This window comes from Dicentrarchus labrax, unplaced genomic scaffold, assembly GCF_905237075.1.
Source record: "Dicentrarchus labrax unplaced genomic scaffold, dlabrax2021, whole genome shotgun sequence".
NCBI classification, from domain to species: domain Eukaryota; kingdom Metazoa; phylum Chordata; class Actinopteri; family Moronidae; genus Dicentrarchus; species Dicentrarchus labrax.
In genome coordinates, this window is record NW_026136714.1 from 27,439,971 (window position 1) to 27,462,818 (window position 22,848).

General features: G+C 40.6%; 1 protein-coding gene across 5 annotated transcripts; it reads left to right on the forward strand.

Moving 5' to 3' along the window:
* The first annotated feature begins 1,576 nt into the window (after nt 1-1,576).
* fkbp15b (FKBP prolyl isomerase family member 15b) lies at nt 1,577-22,489 on the forward strand. Of its 5 annotated transcripts, none has more exons than XM_051422277.1 (30): nt 1,578-1,748; nt 5,279-5,382; nt 5,472-5,550; nt 5,803-5,872; nt 5,962-6,036; nt 6,412-6,510; nt 6,624-6,773; nt 6,872-6,940; nt 8,517-8,660; nt 8,819-8,973; nt 9,070-9,118; nt 9,218-9,334; nt 9,884-9,968; nt 10,301-10,401; nt 10,503-10,590; nt 10,817-10,926; nt 11,011-11,109; nt 11,224-11,318; nt 11,937-12,039; nt 13,048-13,080; nt 13,776-13,947; nt 14,260-14,396; nt 14,606-14,761; nt 14,975-15,127; nt 15,666-15,752; nt 15,973-16,086; nt 16,829-16,936; nt 19,146-20,014; nt 21,572-21,677; nt 21,898-22,489. In XM_051422277.1, the coding sequence occupies exons 1-30, from the start codon at nt 1,699-1,701 to the stop codon at nt 21,973-21,975; spliced, it is 3,855 nt and encodes a 1,284-aa protein (XP_051278237.1). In that variant the 5' UTR covers nt 1,578-1,698; the 3' UTR covers nt 21,976-22,489. The 5 variants fall into 5 exon arrangements, with proteins under 5 accessions (XP_051278241.1, XP_051278237.1, XP_051278239.1 ...); XM_051422279.1 differs by having other exon boundaries at nt 10,521-10,590; XM_051422278.1 differs by having other exon boundaries at nt 5,475-5,550.
* Nucleotides 22,490-22,848: the final 359 nt, after the last annotated feature.

Genomic DNA, 22,848 nt, shown 5'->3' on the forward strand with positions numbered 1-22,848 from the left:
TTGCTGAATAAAACATGTAAGTATCATATATAAACATTACATTACAGTGGCACAGCCAATGCCAACAGCTGTAATGATGCTGTATGTGCTGCTTGCCAACAGTTCCTCACAGCCAGGACCAGCAAATAGTAGAACAGAAAAAACAGATAAAGGCAATTTGCTCAGGACCAATCTGAAGGTGAAATATAGGAAGGATGGATTGAACAGCATTAGGGGAGAACGTAGGTGAGCAGAAGTTGTACATCAACAACCTGCACAGCAATTGTGGGGTAAACACTGATGCTCATGTCACACATCAGATTGTATTTGATCTATGTGTTGCCAGGACTAACACAATGTTATGACAGATCAAAATGCTATTTGGAGTTCAGGCAAACAATGTCGCTCTTGTAATGAACTTGGCAAAGAAGGAAGGCACGAGCCTCAGACTGAATTAACATTGACTGTGGGAAATGTGGCTGTGTTAATGTAAAGGTAATGAGATCTATTTTTGCCACAATGATAGAAAAACATCTGAAAACAGGTTGGGGAGAAACACTTTGTGTTCCATGTGGCGTACAAAGTATTAAATGCCACAGATTCAGTGAGAAATATTAACACTTTGTTTTGCCAAATTGCTTTTGATGGACTCCACTGCACATTTTTAAAGATAACCACAACTAAAAGGATATTGTTAGATATTAGTATTAGTTTACACTGATGCTATATCTTTTATCATTTCCATATATAAAGGCATTTTATGCAGTAAATGCAGTAGAGTAATAATTATAAAAAAATTGAAAAGCATTATAACAAATAAAAAAGTAAATAGAGAATAAAAAAAGACTTTTGATTTCCCCAATAAAGTAGAGTCACCTATATTTCCATAACAAATAATATCCTAAAGTCTAAAGTAGTGAGTAACATATAGTAGCATTAAAAGTTTCCACCAAAAAGTTATCTCCTCACATACCAAGATAGGATTCAATGGATAGATTTTTTTGTCGAATTTTGAATTGAACCTCTCTGACCTTATTAGGATCACTAAATTAAAAATTAAATCATCACTAAAAGAGTTTCAATAGAATTTATGTCTGGGAAGAATGTATCTCACATTCTGACATGAACCAGTAGGGTAAACACAGGTGTTACCAATGATACTTATTAAGGATCCATTCCATTTAGTGTAGCAGAGCCTTTACAGTGAGCCAACATGTACAACAGCAGCACCCTCACTCTGTTTGACCCTAATGGAACCTTAATTAGTATTATTGGTAACACCTGTGTACACTACTATTTCATGTCAAAATGGCTGCTGAGGCCTGTTCATTTTTTGTTTATGTCATTTATTATTGAGTCTATATTAAGAAATTCTCTTCTCATCTAAACCCTTCTGTGAGGTCAAAGGTCAGGGCTGACCGCAGGGCAGCATCCCCTCACAGTCAGTGCGCATGCTTGATGACTGAGCAGCACTGTACACTCAGGATGACGTTGTGCTGGAAACAGAAACCGTAGCTGTAGGTTCATTTGAAACCCTGTAGTAGCCTGTGGCGCCCTCCAGTGGCAGATAGCACTAATTGGATTTGGATCAGGTGGAAAGTCAGCTGATTCCACCACAAACAGGAAGGGGAAGTCACAGCTCAACAAAGTAGTCATGTAAAAGCAGCTAACTCATTTGTAGTTTGGTTAATTTAATAAAAGAAGGCTTCAGGTCCAAAGATGTTCGGCGGAGACGATGAAGACGGGGACTTCTTGTCTCCTTCCGGAGGGTGAGTTTGTTTGTTACCACCAAGCTAATGCTCTTAGCCTGCGAGCTAACTAGCTAACCAGGATGTAGCCGGGGCTAAGCTAGCTGTTGTCCTGTGTGGGTCAGAATTCACTGAACATTAAACAGATGTTAACACTTTATGACGACCTCATCTGTACACAATGTCCTTCAGAAGATAACGTTGGAATGGAGCGCAACTTTCAGTCCACTCTTGTTATTCGTAATTGTTGTAACGGCAGAATATGAAGGGAAGCAGTGTGAGGAGATGTTCTATCAATGAAGTTCTCTCACAAGAACATCCAGCTTCCAGGAACAGTCGGTTCAGTGTCATACCTGTTTTCACCGTGTTCAAGTTAACAGCTACAAAGTGTTTCCATCCTGCGGAGAACAACAACCGCTGTAACTAACGGATAGGTGGTGAGTTCATGGAGCATTATAGTAAGTTAGAAGAGAACTCCACTGATTTCATATCTGCATCTCTGGTGAGGTCTCCCTGCTGATCTGAGTTATCACATGATCTCTTATCCCCCCCCTCACTTTATCAGTCTGTATTATACACACAGTGTGTCAGTAGTCAGATAGAGTCAGAATGTGGAATAAAAAATGAAAACAGTTCATTTGCTGAAATGAAGGGTTACACTTTATATCAAGGTACACACATACAGCATTAAGTAGTTGCTTATTAGCATGGATATTGGTAGAATTCTGCCTCTTTTCTAGTCATTATAAAGCACTTATTAATGCCTTATTCTACATTGCCATATTTACAACTACTAGGTCTTTAACTAAGAGTTTTCCCTCAATAACTTCCTAATTACTGCTTATTCATGGTACGTAAGGAAGTTGTAAACTATAAACAAATTATAATCTTACAGTAATATGCTTTGTTCAGTATGGGCCTTATAAGGTAGTAGTGCCTTAAGAACAGGCATTCTACCTTAATGGCACTTAATGAATGTGGTCTATTCTCTCTATCTCAGAATATGTTCCCCATTCTGAAGTGGGCTCTTAACTTGCTCTAAACATTTTCTTTGCTCAGAATAGAACAAAGTCAAAAGATTGTTAATTATTAAACTTGTTTTCAACTTGAATTGAAATATATTTTCAGTTTTTTAAATGATCACAGTTTGAAAAGAAGGTGTTGCTTAGTTATGAGCAAAAGTTTACACTATTAACACTTGTAGTTTTGTTACATGAGAATAGACCGTATTTATTAAGGCCATTAAGGTAGAATGACTATTCTCATGGTACTACTACCTTATACTGAACAAAGCATAGTAAGATCATAACTTCTGTTCAACAACTTTCTTGCTTACCATTGATAAGCAGTAATTAGGAAGTTATGGAGGAGAAAACTCTTAGTTATTGACCTAGTAGTTGTAGAATATGGTAGAATAATGAGCAACTGGTTAATGATGAATATGTGTATATAAAGTGTAACCAAATTCAGTTTTTATATGTGTAAGTTACATATTTATTATGTTTATGTATGTTTATTGAAAGCCACTGAAAATGGAGGTTGCTGTGATGTTGACAAACAGATTCGATGTTCCAGGGATCCAAACTGTGACCCTTTTGTTATGAGACGGACTCAGTTACTATTAATATACCTCGTCCCTCAATTATGAGGCATTCAGTTACAGCTCTGCCACATTTTCAGACTGACAACAGTGTTGTTGTAGCAGCAGCAGCAGTGTGCATGAGCGGCTGGAATAAGCAGCCAGTGTAGGGCCGGCTCCAGAGGGAGGAGTGTTATGGTGGCTAATTCCTCTCACATGCTGCCTGTTAGAGGAGTAAGGTGAAGGCTTCTGCCACAGCCCATCTCTGCCCAGTGGATACCCAGCCAGCACTAAGTCGGAGCTCCTCAGCTTCTCCCTCTGCTATGCTGTTGAATCTGCCACTGTGGTGTGACTGCACCGCGGACCGAGAGATCAGGGGTGTCCCAGGACAGAAGAGTTGGAACGTACACTAGAAGGATTTTGACTCACACATGCAAACAGATTGCCCCTCCTCATCCCAGTTCCTTACCGTCGGGGATGAGGGCCTAAAGGCTTTCAACATGTCCGTTCTGGGAGACACCAGTGATTACCAGTGGAAGGAGTTCCAGGGGTCAGTACAGTTAGCTGGGCAGTTTTCCAAGGCTCGTCTTGTGTTGAAACCACAGAAATGTTGGTTTAGCCTTGCAGGTTTGATCCCATGTGTTGTAAATAATGAGATTGGTGGAGTATGTACTGATGTAGTAATGGTTTTCCATCATTGTAGTGTATGAACAAAGTTTTATTCATTGTTTAAGTCATTTGTCAAGCAAAGATTTCACGTTTGCTGGTTCCCGTTTCTCAAATGTAAGGATCTTCTGCTTCTCCCGGTTGTATTTCAGTGCAAATTACATAAATATTGAGGAATTTTTGGGAGTTTCACACACATGGTTTTCTTCAGCGGATTGTTGTCAGTTGTCATGGAGGGTGTCCATGACGCTGAGGAAGACAATGAGATGAGGTAGAAAGCTCCAGATAAAGAAAATTGTCTTCAGATATCGGAGAGTAAGAGTAAAAAAAGTTAACTTTTTTTATGCAACCAGAACAGTGGGATCTGCATTTGTATTTACGTTACAGTCCCTGTAACATCCAACAGCACAGCCTTCAGTTTATGTTTACCACACTGCTATCTCGCTGTTGGGGGTTTCAATTAGGGATCGACTGATATACAAATTATTACTAATGAAGGAAACTGATAACCAATATTTGCAACCGATGTACATTTGCAGTGAAAATTAAAATCTTTGTGTCAAAATGTATAAGAAAGGTGTGAAGTGTAACTAAGTACATTTACTCAAGTACCTTACTTAAGTACAATTTTAAGGCACTTGTACTTTACGTGAGTATTTCTATTTCAATGGCACGGCATCCTTCACTGCTGATTGGCTACACATCACATATAATAGCCTATTATCAATGGCTGTGGATGGGACTTTGAGCGAGACTACAGAATTGTGAGAAATTGAAACATTTTGAAAAACATTTATTTTATCAGTAATCGGAAAAATGCTGAATGCAGTAATCCAATAGTCAGTCAATTTGAACATATTGCATTGGGCTCTGGAAAACTGTGAAAGCCTTTTAAAAATCATTTCTTGACATCTAATAGACTATATGATTCATTGTTTAATCAAAAAGATAAAGGAAATTGGCAGATTAATCGATAACGAACTGTTGGATGTTGTTCGGACATGTTTTAGCTAGTCTGTGCAGTATAATGTAGCCCATTGTGTAGCTGACTTCCTTCAACCTTGGTGTGGATTAAAGTGGTGTTAGGAGCGGTTGAAGTGTGGCAGCAGCTACAGCGACTCTTGAGATTCCTGAAATGAAGATGAAAGGCTTGTATGAGCAGTTTTACCCTTGTTAGTAGGAACTAACCCGACCACACAGTCAGTGCTGCGCCAGGGCCGGGATATTTTTATTCTATGAGTGTATCACACATCTCATGGCAAATATAACCATATCTATATGATCTTTACACTTGTTCTCCTTTCAGGGCCAAGTTAGCCTCCCTGTTTGGATTAGACCAGCAAACCAGTCAGGGGAATGAGTCGTTCCAGTACACGGCACCCAAACAGCCCAGAAAGAGCTCCAATTCAGGTGAGACCATCAGCACAGAGAACACCGGTGACTTCAGATTCAGCCATGACATGGAGGCTGAACTCAATATGTCTTTTGTCCGTTTACAGCAGCAGCCGCCCAGAAACCAGCTCCACCATCGGGAGCTCCTGCAGTGTTACTCGCCACAGCGGTCCAAGCCTTCAGATAGTGAGGAGGAGCCTGTTTTTATTATTTTGAAACCTCTTTAATTTAGCTTTTTGTTGAATTTCTCAGCTTTCTTCATGTATTTTCTTAAAATAAAACATCTGTGGGCTACAGTTGTTCACCCCCCACAAGAAACATAATTTGCAAAGCTTAAAATCAAAATTCCATAACAAATAAATCAAGTCACGACTCCCTAAATCACCTTATAGCAAATCAAGTGCAAATCCTTTCTGCCATTTTTTGTCCCATGTGCAGTATTAACGGACAGTATGTGAAGCAGGGCAAGCTGGGAGCAGCCGTACTGGGCAACCACACGACAAAAGAGGTTGGAGCTTTGCTAATTGGTCACTTGGTTGAGATTACTGGTTTGACTTTTGATTTTTTTATGAATAATGCACCTCTTCTTTTCTGTAGTACAAGCTGCTTCTGTACTTGAGCCAACAGAAACAAGTAGCCGCTGCCAAGATTCATGTGGGCTTTGTTTTCACGGTGAGTAGAGACATAAAGGATGTTGGACAAACAGATATTCTGATGAATTAAGTGAGGGAATATCACACTTCTGCATATGGATGGGAGGTGACAATGTATGGAAGCACGTTTGGATCATTAAATGTGAAGCTCTTTTGAAATATATCAATTGATTATAATGAAACATTTCCAAAGTCCGGCAGCACAATCTAGACTCCATATCAGTCTGCCTCTGGCTAGATTAATAATTGTAAACACAAAAACGGGAACAATATATCAAAGTTCATGACACTACAGATTCCAGCAGAATGTGTGGACAAATGAGCGGATTTCTGATGCAAAATTATGTTCGTCATCTTGTCTTTTCTCTGTTTCTGACCACATGTTCTGCCACAGGTTCAGCCAAACAACTACTGCACTTTTTATGACGACCAGAGGCAGAACTGGTCCCTGATGTTTGAATCAGAGAAAGCTTCATTGGACTTCTGCAAAGAGGTTAGGAGGAGACCTACCCCTTTATTCTTCTGACCTACATCAGAGCTTTCACCAAATTACACGGGTCATGTTGTTTATCAGATGACGACTTTATTTTCTTTTGTTTCCATTAGGTATGTTTGGCCAAAGCGAACAGTGCGGCCTCCTTAGATGCCGTGGTGATTCAGGATCTGAGTCTTGGCGAGGGCCAGGCAGTGGAGAACGGAGACTCTCTGGAAGTGGTGTACACAGGCTGGCTCCTGCAGAACAACGCCATCGGACAGGTCACATGCTTCCACCATCATTTGATTGATTTTACCATTTTGTCACCAGTTCCTGTTGGAACGGCACACAGCTTATTGAATGTTAAATATCATTTCAGATGTTTGACTCCAACCAGAACAAGGACAAGTTGCTACGACTGAAAGTTGGAGCTGGAAAAGTGATCAAAGTGAGTCAAAACATACTGTACTAAATAAGAAAGCAGCCTGACATCGATCCCACAGAAATACCATTTTAATACAATTACTGTAATTTTTGAAAATATTCTTAATGACTCATTTATTTTCTTCCATTTTCTTCCATTAGTACAATATTATATCTAAGTTATTTTTATCTAGTGGTATCCTTTTGGTTTTGCTTGGATTAAAGGTTATATATATGAAATTCACATGCCGCTTGATGTCAGACCAAAACAATAAGCATTACGGCCGACTAGACTCCATTGACAAAACCAGTTGTTTTACCTAGCTCATAATTGTAAAACACACTTTACACTGGACAGGATCAAAGTAAAACTCACCAAAACTGTCTTTGTTAGCCTTCCACGGTCTTTCCAACAATCAGTAACTCTGGTATGGTCTAAATAAACCCTTACCTCCCTGAATTAGATGAGAAAATAGCTGTGAAACGGGCTGCTATAGCTGCCATGTGACGTTAGCTAATCCTTGGGGACAAATCAAATTTAAATTATGTCCGCTAAAAATTGTTACTGCCACCGACAGGCTCAGATTGTTATTCTAAGTGTCTGACAGCATTAAGGAAGGATCCCTACAGAGGTATACCTTTTGTTTAACCAGAAACAGCCGTAATATCACTATCACTCAGCACCAAACCTTGCATATCATTGTAACATCGTAACTTCATTCAGAGTGGACAGAAACAAAATAAAACTCACTATACAACCATCCAACCAACTGTGGTTTGAATATAAAATCACGGCCAAATGAAAATAAAAATGTATTTCACCGACATACATCAAAAACAGCAGTTTCAGTCGCTACTCAGAGGGACTCACATGCACTAACGCGCATGTGTGACCAGACCAGCCTTGTAAACAAATCAGTCAGTCTCTGCTCCGGACACCATGACTCAACTATATCTTTACATAGCTAATAGTTTTTTGCTGGTATATTAATATTTTAAATCTCATGTATATCCTTTAATGATTTTTTTATGGAGTGATTCATGATGTTTATATATAAAAACATATACAAAGATTGAATTTTGACAGCAAAACAAATTCACTGGGGGTACATACAAACCAGATACTTTGATATTGATACTGCCCAGATGCTTGAGTATCTCATGTTGGGGCATTCAGAGGACAAGCAAGAAAAAAAATAGAGAAGTCACTGATAATGTGAATATGATGATTGGTTATTTTGCCCAGCAACATTTTCAATTGTTCTGAAAAGTTTTCTCACACGTCCTGGAAAACCTGAGCATTTTGAGACTAGTTTTCCAGTCATAAGAATGCCGTAATTTTTTTTTAATGACCAAATACCCTGGAAATTATGTATGTTGCTCTGGAAAATTGTCATCTTCTTCCCTCACTCAGATTGCTCACTCAGATGTCAATGAAAGCTCCTGAAAAATGTCCCGGAATGGTCGAGGAGAATTGATATCTTAAGAGTGTTGGAAACACTGTGATGAAATGAACTAGCTCATCTTTAAATGAAATCATCCTTATATGATTATGTTATTACCTCATTATTCCTCTTCCTGTTGCTCCTCTGTGTGACCAGGGCTGGGAGGAAGGGATGCTAGGAATGAAGAAGGCAGGTCGTCGTCTTATTGTCATTCCACCCACCCTAGCTTATGGAGCCAAAGGAGTCCCCAACCGAATCCCTTCTAACAGCACCCTTATTTTTGAAGCAGAGCTTCGACGGGTAACTCCCACTGAACAGTTCTTTACATCCTTCCCCATCTGCTCTTTCATAACATACCTGACCATACTAATGTTACATGAATACTTAATGTATGCCTGTGTTGCTGCCACTTCTGACATGACCTCTTTACTCCTAGTTGCTTGTGGTTTGTGCTTTAGGTGAAGTTTTCCAAGGACAGTGGGTCTGATCGGGCCAGTGCTAGCTCCAGAGACTCTGCTGCTCCCTCCCCTGCTCCTTCCCCAGCACCCAGTGTGGAAAATCTGGCCCCAGAGCCCCCAGTACAGACAACTGCCTCAGGTCCAGGCATAGCAGGGTGAGATTTAAACCCCAGGAAATTGTTAACAGCATTATCCTTTAATCTTTTGTTACTTAGACTCATTTGTCTCTGATGTCTTCTTTGTTTTTCCAGGGAGCCACCACTTCGTGCAAAGTCAAACTCGCTCAGTGAGCAACTGGCAGTAAGCACCCTCGCTGCTTTCTTTCTTATTTCTTTGATACTAATAGTATTCAGTTATTTTGCAGCTTTATTGATGGGAGCTTTCTCTTTCTACCTTCAGAATCCAGACGCCACAAAAGCCAAGCTGATCTCTCGCATGGCAAAGATGGGCCAGCCTATGTTGCCCTTTCTGACAGGAGTGGCCAGCCAGCCCGAATCCAGTGACTCTGAGCTTGAGGTGGGTTGGCAGAACCCTGGGAAGGAAGTTTTTCTTTAGATGTTGAAGAATAGGTCCATATTTTTCCTATTGTCAACAAAAACAAACAATGAAGCTATCTGTTAGCAAGTATTGTGTGTATATCGAAGCCTGATATATCTTCTTCTGCTGTGCCGAAGAGCTCCATTAGCTCAGTTAAGCAATCTGTGCTTGGGCTTGCAGACCTTAGCACAAGCGTCCTTTGACACATAACAGGATGCTTGGGTTACAACCTTGGTGTTATGATTTGGAAAGATGTGGAAGTTTACCAGACAGGGAGGGTCTAAGGAAAGAAAAGAAAAAGTAGCATTATGGGAACTGTAGGATCCAGTGTTTTTGGAGTTTGACCCAAACTTAAGCAGCTTAAAGTCCTCTCAGCCTCTGCTGCACTGTTTTCTTTAACAATTCTTTTTTGAGTCTCACTCTTGCAAATTCTCCAATGTAATGGAAATGCAATACAAAATTGCTGGAGTGCCCTCTGTCACATCTGATGTCATTATTGAGTTTCTGCCACTATGTGTTTATCTCCAGGACACCAGCGGCAGCAGAGTGAAGGATCGGCCAGCAGCTCCATCTCCTGTGCAGATATCCACTGCTGCTCCAGCTTCTGCACACGGTAAGCTTCTTCCGCCTGTTCATGCACGCATTATTAACTGCAGCACAAGATTACAAAGAACATTTCTTATGATAGTGTACAGTATGTTTTACAATTGACCCTTCCTAAGTACCGCCCCTTTTTAGCTAACTACCAAGCTAATTTACATCAGTCTAGCTTGTGTTTTTCTAGCTATATGTATGATGCTTTGAATTTGTAACTGTCTTTTGACATAAACGAGCCTTGCACATAGCATATCTAAGTACAAGAAAGGAGGAAGTTAACCGAGGCTTGCTCAACTGTTATTGGAGCACAAATCAAAGGAAGGTTAAATTCTATTGTATTTCCTGCAGTACATCCTCATCCTCACACCGCTCCACCGTCTGCCTTAGTTCCTGTTATGACCAGTGTTGCCCCACAGCCTGGGCTGCCAGGCAGCAGCCACGCCTTTCAGGTGAGATTTCACCACATTTTGTACTAACTTATCAGCAGTAAGTACATAATAGACACATCTGGTGATATCTCTTCATATCATTGCATTATGTTGTTTCATAGCCTTACTCCTACACACAGACCTCTGCAGCTCCATCTCAGCTGCAGCCTGTTGGCCAGGTCTACCCCGCACAAACTGTCCCATACATGGGTGAGAGCATTTTTATTCCATATCAAGGAAACTATTATTGTCAAACCATTATTATCTGGAGTTGTACAGAGTGACTTGAGACTGTATTTTACCATTTCATGATGTAGTTCTGCAGCAGCAGCAGCCTCTGTAGTTAATAATACTACTTAGCTACAAGACAGTTTTGTATTTGATTTTTGAACTGTTACAAATCACACACCCAGTGATTGTTGTGATTGTGGTCCAGGCTCCAGTGATGTGACTTCCTTCTTGATGACTGAGGCCCGACAACACAACACAGAGATCCGGTTATCTGTTGGAAAAGTAGCAGATAAAGTGGATCAGCTGGCCTCAAAGGTATAAACTCAATGTGCAAGAATATGTTCATTAAATGGCTTTAACAGTAAGGAGATACATGTAGTTCTTCTTTTACTTTAACAGATAGATGACCTTCAAAGGCAGGGAAGTCTTTCCATGGGTGTGTCTAGTATGTCGATGGAAACCTCCATGATAATGCACAACATCCAAAGAATTGTCCAGGTACACATCTAAGTAGTATGGTGCCTCTGTTTTTTTTCCTCAACTCTTTTTGTAATGCAAATATTGACCCATGTATTGTGTGTGTTCTGAAAACTTCAATCTTTTTGTTTTAAGGAAAATGAATGTTTAAAAAAGGAAGTCTTTGAGAAAAGCTCCCGCATTGAGGAGCAAAACCATAAGATTGGGGAGCTCATCAACCAGAACCAGAGGTGAGTCAGAAAATGTCAAATATTCACCCAAGTGGTCATAGTGTTATAGCTGATCACTGTATATATATCCTGAGATCTAGAAAAATTTGCCTATGGTTCCAAATGGGGCAGGATTTAGGATTATGGCTGACAGAAGGCCAGAACATCATATCCTACATTACCGTAGACATTCACATGATCTCTCTCTCATTATAATATGGAGCTCTTAAGGTTTAAACCCACTATTGTGTGACTTATGATGTTATTTGGTTTTGTTGAATTGGTTGTAAGGCTAAGATAAGTGATCAAATTCTAAAATGTTTTGTTTTTGCATTTTATCTGCAGTATGTGTTTTTCTTTTAAACAGTTACAAATGTCATTACACAAATCTTTGCAGTCATATCCTGCTGCAGTGTGAGCAATGTAACTGTGTCTTTATGTACTTGAAGTTGATCGTGTGACCATACTATATACTAGGGGATATATTACAAAATGAAAAGACTGAGAATATTTCAGCTGTCAGTATCTCCTCCAGTGACAACCCACCACTGCACATGTAGCTTAGATAAAGAATCAGGGAGGTTTTCAATTGAGATGTGCTTGAGGTGGATGTAATGCTGTCATGCTGTGGTTGTCTAGGTACATGGAGCAGAGTAACCTGCTGCTGGAAAAGAGGAACGACTCCCTCAAGTCATCCAGTGAGCAGAACCAGGCCAGACTACTGCAGGCTGAGCAGGACAAGGTCAGGATTTGAGGGGGACAGCTGGGACTGTATGTTGATTGTGCATTCACACTGTTGCAAGCATGATATTACTCAATTGCAATGCAATTCAGAAGAAAATAGTCAAAAGACCTGGGAATAAAAAATCAACTATCTTTCTCGGCTCTGATTGGTTGTCTTTGTTCAGGCCATCAGGAGCACTAGGAGGAGCTAGAGAAACCTGAGAGAAACCAATATTCACAGATGATCTGTCTCATGTACTGCTGACAGCATATAGTGAAGGTTGCAGCAAATATTACAAAAAGTTATTTTTATAAAAGTTACCTGCTACAACTACTTTAAGGCCAATTTTAGTTTATTACAGGTTTATCCATATTTATGCATATGTAGGATGGTAAGACAATAAATGTCAAAGATATGTTACAGTTACTGTAAATAGTAATGCAGTGTCTACATCGCATAGTTTGTTCACCAGAGAGCATTGACATGTTTATTTTATAACTGTATAATGTCCAGGACATATCTGGGTCTTTAACAACCAGAATTAAGGGCTCTTTACTAAAAATGTTTGTTACTTACTACAGTTGGGCGATATGTTAACATTTTCCAACTGCTGATTGCTGCGCCAGCCCAAGCTACCCCCAACACAATCACTGCCCCAGTAGTTTCAGCTGGGCTTCAGAGTGAAGTATGCAGCTGTCTCTTCTTACCATTTTAATAATCTGTTTTCTCTTGTAAAGGAAACTACATCTATTCACTATAACACCATTTTTTCACAGCACAGGGATGATTGAACACTGACACTTTGTTCTGTATTAGAGAGGTGGTACATTTTGAATGATAACTTATTATTACACTGTCAGTGGAGATTGGGTTGATATTTATTTAACCCTTTACTGTCTGTTTCCTGTTACAAACCTGATGCTAATGATAAGTGCTCACTCTTTGCCGACTGCTCTCTGCCTGCTGATTTGCACTGCTGTGCTGCTCTGAGGAAAATCTAGCATTTACCACTCTCTCTATTCTCAGCATGCACTGCCTCAGGACCTGGGCTCCGGCCAGGTGAGCCTGTTTTCTCTGTGTACTGCTACCAGACTGGGGTCAAATAGTATTTGCAACATAAGAAAATAATGTACAAAGTGAAATTGTTGAAGTGCTCCAAAAATGTCTTTTTTTTTAATCAGCAACTGCAGTAAACAAAGTAAAGACAAGCTCAGTTAATTAGGCTAGAAATTAAAATTCAGGAAGAAAAACCTGCTGTTTATGGCTTAAATAACTTTGCAGTGATATTCATTTAGTGGGAGCACAACAGATCAACTCCATGAGACAGTAAATGATCAAGTTACAGGAGAGTAGTAAGTTTAGACAACCTTTATGATGCAGTTCTTGGAACTAGTCAGCTGATCTGATTCCGACTTCCAAAAATGCGGCAAAAAGTTTGAGGAATCATGTGGAACTACTGTTTGACCCACATCTGACCACTGCCACTGGATCCATCCTGTTTATATCATACTTCATTAACATTTTTAACTAACTTTCTTCTTTTTCCCTTCCATCTCCTTTTCCCATCAGTTATCACTCACCATTTTTCTCCCACAGGGTCACGCTGCTCACACCACTAGCACCAGTAGGCACTCATCCAGGCTGTCACTGTTAATCCACTGTCTCTGTGTGGCCTGGGTTTGACTTTACTATAGACAGCCACTGGTGCATCCCCTCCTCTCACCCTCCCTATGTCCGCCCTGCGTCTCCATCAGGTCCGTCTGACGGAGGATCTGGCTACGTCCACAGCCCGGCTCTCTCAGCTGCAGCTAGAAGCTTCGGCTCAACAGCAGAAGGTCACAGAGCTTCAGACTAAACTGAGCTCAGCACTGCAGGACAGTGAGAGCCACAGCCAACGCATCACAGCCCTGGATACACAGCTGGAAGGTGTGTGTTGAACAAAATTGAACATTTTGTGAAGAATTTCATTTCAAATAGCTCTGTTGCCAGATTATTAGGTACACCTAGTTAAACTGTTGCAGTTGTATTTAGTTTAACTGCCTTCATGAAGGTTATAATGTTCAGTTTGTGTTGAAACTGTTAAAATATAGAATCATTTGGAGGCTTTAGATTGTGTCACATTCTAATATTAATATGTCATTGATATAAGTGGAGGGGACAAAATATTTGCAAGAAATCTCAGGACATGTTAGCCCAGCCCATGTTAACTTTAAGAAATATTTTGTGTTTGTGTTTCAGAGCTGAAGGAGGCAGCAGAGAGGGCCCAGGCTCAGTACCGCTCAGAGAAACAAAGACGCAAAGAAATGGAGCTGAAAGTCAACAACATGGAGGAGGAACTGCAGGACCTGAAGACTGATAAAGAGAGTCTAGAACGAGTAAGTACTGTGTAGTTCATGTTTTTGTCCTTCTGTCAGTGAAACAGGACAATGCGTATGCACGTAATATCACAGTACACAGAAGTGGAAACAAGCGTAATATGTTAAAGAAGTGTTCAGATTAAGAAAGAATTCAAGCAAGAGATTATTAAATGTGAAGCAGTTGTCATGCAAACTCTGACAAACAGTTGGTTCTCCTTCCCTTTAAGACACTTTCAGAAAGGAAGAAGAAGTGGCAGGCTGAGCGTCAGCGTCAGGATGAGGAGGTGGAGGAGCTCCGCAAGAGCAGCCAGCAGGAGCTGGACAACCTGCGAGCTCAACTTCGCAAAGCCAGGACCAGCACTGACAACGCTGCATCTGAACAGGTTTCTGAACATCCAATGAAAGGGCTGTTCTGCAAACAATATACTGAAGGAATAATTTATAATGTGATGGTTTCATCAGTCCACTCTCTGAACTCCCTTAAATATCTTCTGGATCAGTTAATTAGAGATATTTTATGGATTCAGGGTTTTTCTCAAGTGGCTACATTACTGTACATATGAGCACTAATGGCATATACCTTGTATGTGTTGCAGTTGTCTCAGCTGCAGGCGGAGCTGGAGGAGGAGTGGAAGGGGAAGTGTGAGCAGATGTTGGCCTGTGCTAAAGAGCAACACAGTAGAGAGCTGGCTGAACTAACAGAGCAAAGAGATGCTCTGCAGGGCAAGCTAACCCAGCTACAGGAAAAGGTAGACAAGCTAGTTTTATTGGAAAGTTTGTCTTATTAGTTGTTGACTTAGAGAAACTATTACACATTATGGTCACTTTAAAATGACAGTTCACTCCCAAATCAAAAATACCTCCTCTTAACTGTAGTGCTGTTCATCCATCTACATTGTTTTGGTGTGAGTTGCAGAGTTTTGGAGATATTGACTGTAGAGATGTCTGCCTTCTCTCCAGTATAATGCAACCAGATGGCACTCTGCTTGTGAGGCTCAAAGGGGAAAAACAATACATTTGAAAAACTTGATAGCAATGTCTCTTTCTAAAAATCCTGACCTCACCTCAAATAATCCACTGACCTTGTTGTGAGCAGTTTCATGTAGTAACTATTACTAAAAAAGCTAAAACGGCTAACTACCCAGCTGTTTTAGCTAATTAGCAGTTATCTACTGTTATTGTTTACAAAATGAAACCACAAGCTGTAGAAAACGCATTAGATATGTTCAGTTCTCAAAGTGTGGTTGTGTGTGTTGCCTTATTTTTTGCCTCTCTCACTCTCAACAGTTCACAGTTATGAAGCAGTCAAGGGATTCAGAAGAACAGAGTTTGCTACAACACCATGGGCAGATGGAGCAGGCCCTTCAGGAAAAAGTACGATGGATGACTAGTTGTCTATCAGCATGTGCTTCAAATTAGATTAAACAATCATCATTGGCGGGGAATGTATTTGTCAGGCATCATGTCACTAAAGGAATTTTGTAGGACATCACGTTTACATACACAACTGCTTTTCATTCTGCAGTTAAATTGTTTGCTTCCTTTTATGTTCTCACACACACACACAGTGTCACTGTATGTTATTCTCTCTCAGTACACAGCCTTAGAGCAGCAAGGAGTAGCTGTAAAGGAGGGACTGGAAAGAAGAGTGGCTGAACTGGAGAAGAAACTGGTAGAGCAGGAGAGTTCAGGAGACACTGCAGCAGAGGTGAGGAGTCACACATGTCTGACACACACACACACACACACACACACACACACACACACACACACACACACACACACATCTTTCATGAGAAGAGTGTAACTTTGTCACTGTGAAAGTGAATATCAAAAATGATCAGTGGTAACACATTTCCTCCTCAAGATGTCAGTGTAGGGTCAGTGTATTTTGTGGCCAACTGATTTTCATTTTGAAATGAGAACCAAAATCTACTATCAACTACCATTTATAAATATGGGAAACAAAATGGGTAATTTTGATATTTTATTTTCAAAACAAAGAAACGAAAAAGGGGTTGTTTATTTGTTTTCTGTGTATCTGACACAGTTGAAACACAATCAGAATATGATGTTGATATTTCCAGTAAAATAACGTAATTAATATGATGAACCTTCATAAATGTAGGATTTATTTAAGTTCTTTTCTTGGACTTCATTAGAATAGGTTTTCCTATTGTTATTAAGCACCATTTTGTAACAAAAAGATCTATAAATCGATGAAAATGATTCTTTGTAATTTTGACAGCCTTGTAAACAAAAGCAACATATTATATAAATTCATGCATTTTAACAACAAATCTTTTTTTTCAGTTAGAGAGTTTTAAGATTATTTATGTCATGAGCTTTCTATTGGAAGGGTATTCATTTATTTGTTCATGTTTTGTTGCCAAAAAGTTGAAGACCAATGCACAAGCAGTGAAAGTGAGACCAGCTGTGTCTACTTGCAGGTGAAACGCGTGATGAACGGAGTGTTTCATTCTCTGCGAGGGGAGTTTGACCTGAGTGAATCTTACAGTGGCCAGGCTGTGCTGGGGGTGATTGTCACTACCATTAAGGTGAGTACTTTTGCCAAGAAATGCCAAAGCAGCCTTTCTGTGGCAGTAGAAGGGTCAGGGAATAAAATACATCAGATTAATGGCATGTTTAGCAAATGGACAAAATAATAGAAATATATGGATGGAAAAAGGTGTTCAATTCAGCCTTTCTAAGCCCCGCCCCTTTTTGCTCTGCTCAAATAACAGTTGAGCAAACTTTCTCCTTTCCTGTACTCAGATATGCTATGTGATAGGCTCATATTTATTGAAAAGACAAACACATTTTAAAGAGGTTTAAAAGATAAAGGTGACATTTTAAAAATGTTTGCTAACTAGCAAACTAATGATTGACATAAATAAGCTAGATTGTGAGCTAGCGTTTTCAGATTAACTAGCTAGCTAAAGACTGATGTAAACTTCCTAGTTAGCTAGCATATGCATATGATTACACCGATCAGCCATAACATAATGTATGGGTAGTGTGAGGATTTGAGCGACTGACCAAGGGCCACATTGTGATGGCTAGACGACTGGGTCAGAGCATCTCCAAACCTGCAGCTCTTGTGGGGTGTTCCCGGTCTGCAGAGGTCAGTACCTATCAAAAGTGCTCCAAGAGAAAAGAACCAGAGACAGGGTCATGGGGGGCCAAGGCTCATTGATGCACGTGGGGAGTGAAGGCTGGCCCGTGTGGTCTGATCCAACAGACGAGCTACTGTAGCTCAAACTGCTGAAACAGTTAATGCTGGTTCTGATAGAAAGGGGTCAGAAAACACTGTGCATCATAGTTTGTTATATATATATATATATATATATATATATATATATATATATATATATATATATATATATATATATATATATATATATATATATATATATATATATATATATAAAAAAAAACTTCCCTCTCACCCTCTTGGGGTGGTATCTGTGTCATCCTCAAGCTCGGGGCCTGGGAGTTTGAGTGTTCTGTGCAGTATCTTAGCTGTTCCTAGGACTGCGCTCTTCTGGACTGAGGCTTCTGATGTTGGTCCTGGGATCTGTTGGAGCCACTCCCCCAATTTGGGGGTCATTGCCCTGAGTGCCCCTACCACCACGGGGATCACGCTCGCTTTGACCTTCCGCATCTGCTCCAGCTGTTCTTTCAACCCTTGGTACTTTTCAACCTTTTCGTGTTCCTTCTTTCTGATGTTGGCGTCTGCTGGTATGGCCACATCTATCACCACCGCTTTCTTCTGCTCTTTGTCTACCACCACTATGTCCGGTTGGTTGGCCAGGACCTGTTTGTCAGTCTGGAAGCTGAAGTCCAACAGCACCTTGGCCCTGTTGTCCTCAGCCACCTTCTGTGGTGCAGCCCATTGGGATTTTGGTACTTCTATTCCATACTGGGTACAGATGTTCCTGTACACTATTCCAGCCACTTGGTTGTGTCTCTCCATGTACGCTGAACCGGCTAGCATCTTACACCCTGCTACGATGTGCTGGACTGTCTCAGGGGCATCTTTGCATAGTCTGCACCTTGGGTCAGATCTACTCTTGTAGATCTTGGCCTCTATGGATCTTGTAGATCTTGGCCTCTGGCCTCTTGGCCTCTAGGGCCTTTTTCTTGTGCTGCCATGATCAGTGCCTCTGTGCTGTCTCTGAGTCCAGCCTTTTCCAGCCATTGGTAGGTCTTCTTGATATCAGCTACTTCTTCAATTTGGCGGTGGTACATGCCATGTAGGGGCTTGTCCCTCCAGGTTGTCTGCTCCTCTTCCTCCGCACTCTTATCGGGTTTCTGTTGCCTGAGACATTCACCTAGCAGTTCATCCTTTGTGGCCATTTTTCTGACGTACTCTTGGCTTTTTGATGTTTCATCCTGGATAGTGGCCTTGATGCTCACTAGTCCTCGACCTCCCTCTTTCCGCTTAGCGTACAGTCTCAGGGTGCTGGATTTGGGGTGAAACCCTCCGTGCATGGTGAGGAGCTTTCTTGTCTTGATATCAGTTGACCAAGGTTCTTACCAAGGCTTGCTCAGCTGTTATTGGAGCACAGAGCTAAAAGGGGCGGGACTTAGGAAGGGTTAATTCACATATAATTAGTGGTATATATCACGTTATGCAGTTGTAAACCCAGTGTTGTCAGCTTTAAATAATGTTTACCTATGAAGATGACGATATTTGATTTTGCCCAACAAAACAGAAGTGGCAAGCATATTTTTTGTTGACCTTATGGATTTTTTTGTTTCCAGAATGTAACCCTGCAGCTGCTCAGTGGCACAGACGGGTCTTCACTGAAATCGGGTAAGAATGAAGAGAAAGCAGAGGAAAAGGAGGAAGAAGAAAGTGATGATGTGAAACAAAGAGATGAGAGAGAGGAGACACCTCATCAGAATGTACATGTGAATGGAGAGAGAGAAGTCAAAGAGGAAGAACAACATGTTGCTGAATTGGCTTCTCACCAAGTTGGTGAGACTCAGATGGATCAGGAAGAAGCAGCAGAGAAGGAGTTAAAGACACAAAGCCAGGCAGAGGGATTGGCGGCCACTGATCTTCATCCAGTTTCATCCACTGAATCGAAACCGCTGGAGACCGAAGTAGCAGAGGCTGAAGTACAGTCAAAGCAGGCAGAACACTCTGTTCCTGAATCCTCTACAGAGGCTGAAGTACAGTCGAAGCAGGCAGAACACTCTGTTCCTGAATCCTCTACAGAGGCTGAAGTACAGTCGAAGCAGGCAGAACACTCTGTTCCTGAATCCTCTACAGAGGCTGAAGTACAGTCGAAGCAGGCAGAACACTCTGTTCCTGAATCCTCTACAGAGGCTGAAGTACAGTTGAAGCAGGCAGAACACTCTGTTCCTGAATCCTCTACAGAGGAAGAAGACACCAAGAAGTCTGCAGATCCAGATAATAAACCTGATGAGAGCTCACCACCTGAGGATGCACAGGAACCCGTGTCAGAAAGTAGTGCTGCAGTGAGCGGTGGCGTGGATAAGGAGAGCGTGGATGATGGAGAGCGACTAGGAGAAATGAATGCCGCTTCTCAGAAAGCCTTTGGACCCCCAGCCAACCCACCTCCACCCCCGAATGCACTTCAGAACAGCTCAGGAGAGGACACAAGGTGAGTCCTGTCCTGAATGCTTACTATATTAGGTAATTATTGGTAAACCAAATGGTTGTCTGGAAAATACATTTGAACTATTTTTTCCCAAATCTTCTCTAATGAAATCATCAGTCAAACCAATTCTAGAACCAGACTTACTATTAATCTTTTTAATCCTGTTTCTATCATTGGCAGTGTTTCATTCCAACTTACAACATCTTAAACAGGGCATAGAAAACAAGTCAGTGCTGGTCCAGTATGCAACTTGTACAGTGTGATGTAGAAACTTGAAGCCACCAGTGCACATCCACTGAGAATGGACTTTACAGTGAAGTAGGAGACATCTTGTGTCCAGCAGGAAAACTTTAGAAATCAAAAACATTTGCATATTCAGAGATTCTGGAAGTTATAATGAGGTAGAAGGAGGAGATGATTTTTTAAGGATTTTAATGTGGAAATTAGACTTTTATTGGTGGAAAAAGACATATCAGACACACATTACTGTTCCAAGCAGACTATTTGTGTGTACACACACACACACACACACACACACACACACACACACACACACACACACACACACACACACACACACACACACACACACACACACACACACACACACACACACGTGTATTTCTTTTGACCTGGACTGACTTTTTGAAGACAATTAAAATGCAAGTTTTCAGAGAAGTTCAGAAGACTACATGAACCTTCAATCCTCCTACAATTGCCTACAATCAGCTGTGTAAAAGGTTTGACGGGTGACAAAACTAATGTCGCCTCCCAGACACTGGCAGGTACATTTTTTTTTGAAAAGATTGGCAATCAATTCTTAAGCATCCTTGAATGTGCTGCAACGTTTTGAAAATGCTTTGCTTGCAACTGCGGTACCAACAGTCATTGCCAAATTAAAAAAAAATGTCCAACCTATAACCCTGGTGGGAATGAAGGGAAAATATTTTATTTGTGCTCTAATAATTAAAATAATGATATGCTGTTTGTACCTATTGTTATTTGATCATAGTCCACTTAAAAAAGTCTAAAATCCAATAATATGAATTTTAGCCCTTAAAATGTCTTAAATATGATGAAGTTACCGTTACTTGTATAAAGTTGCATTTTTCACTCTCGCTTTTTATTGTGTTTTAGGGAAAATGTTATATTCATCATGCTGTAACAGCTACAAAACGAAACAGACATGGAACCAGTTTCAATTTTCCTTTATATCCTTTGTAATCTTTTGGCCAGTATGGGTGTAAAATAGGTCTTAAATGGCATTCATAAAGGTCTTAAAAAGTCTTAAACTGAACCTGTTGAAACCTGCAGAAACCCATTCAAATGAAGATGAAAGCCAATATAACTTTGAACATTTTATTGACCAAATTTCATTTAACTTGACCACAGTTGTAACGTATTTGTGCCCCCCATCTCTACTAATGTGTGCATGTATTTCTGCAAACTAACTGCCTTTCTCAACTGTTGTTTCTTGCTTGCTTCACCCCTATTTTCCTTTTCTCTTTCTTTGTCACTGTCTTTTTGTACACCACCCCACCCTCTCTGCTATTCTCTCAGTCTGACTGGGGGAATGGGTGAGGAAAATGGAGAGGAGCCATTTTTCCAGATCACAACCCCTGCCAAACCCCCCGCAGCTCCCAGCGAAGAAGAGGAGGATGAGATGGTGAGGAAGGATTTGTAGAGATCCGTCTGATTCAGCACTCTTCGTCAGCCCCCAACCCCCCCAGCCCTTCCCTTGTGTTGTTTTGTCTTAATGTTAGTCAGTCAGTGATGTTTTATGGCTACATTATACTGCTTTAAAGAGATTACATTCTGTATTAGTTAAATGCATCAAAGCTTTGATGGACAGAATTCATGTTTTAATTTCTCTCGTTTGTATCCAGAGCTTGAAGGGGCACCCCCCCCCTGCCCCTCTGTTTGGGGACGATGAGGACGATGATGATCTGGACTGGCTGAACTGAGATGGAACCAGAATGATAAAAGTCTTCGTCATGATTTTCAACACTGAAAGCAGGCACAAGGTGCTTTACCAGCTGTCTCTGTCTGGTGGAGCCGTCAAGATGACGACAGAAAGCCTCTGCTGGTGAACTTGATTGGACGGAGTCAGACAGCCTGGCTCTCTTCACATCTGTGTTGTCTTGCTGACTGACAGCTGCTGCCTCAGCGTCCTGGAGAACAAAGCCACGATTCCAGGCTCTGATTCTGGTTGAAATAACAAGCCTATAATTCACAGAAGAATCCAAACAAATACATTAATTATGTGATCTGTGAGTATCTGTTGGTGATGCAGTTTAATCCCAAATTTTACATGGCACTGTAGCAGAGTAGTTTGTTGAATCAGCAGTAACCTGTTGTTGGTGGTTTCAGAGTGTACCATTATGGTTTTTAATTATTAGCTTGCTGCTTTGAGAATAGATCTTTTACACAATTTTGCTAACCTGAAATTCATTCTAGAAAATAAATGACATGAAGGTGTGTGGTTTTGTGTGTCCAATCAGTTGTGTCTGCAATAGTTCATCATTTTTTGTATTTTTAGAATTTCATATTGGATACTTCAGGAACAAACTGAATTTACCTTTGAAAACCAACGCGAAAATGACTGAATTGTAAAGTCGAGATTTAAAATATGGTTGTTATGATGCAGGGATATACAGCTACTAAGAACGCTGTAAAACAAGCCCCAAGTCACTCATCTACACACAATGTGTAAGATCATTTTCCCATAGGATCCCAAATAGAAGAATGGGTCCTGTGATCAAATATTACAGATGCAGTGGCATATGGTATATTTTGAAGTTGATTAAACACCTGATTTTATCGAATTTTTGAAAATT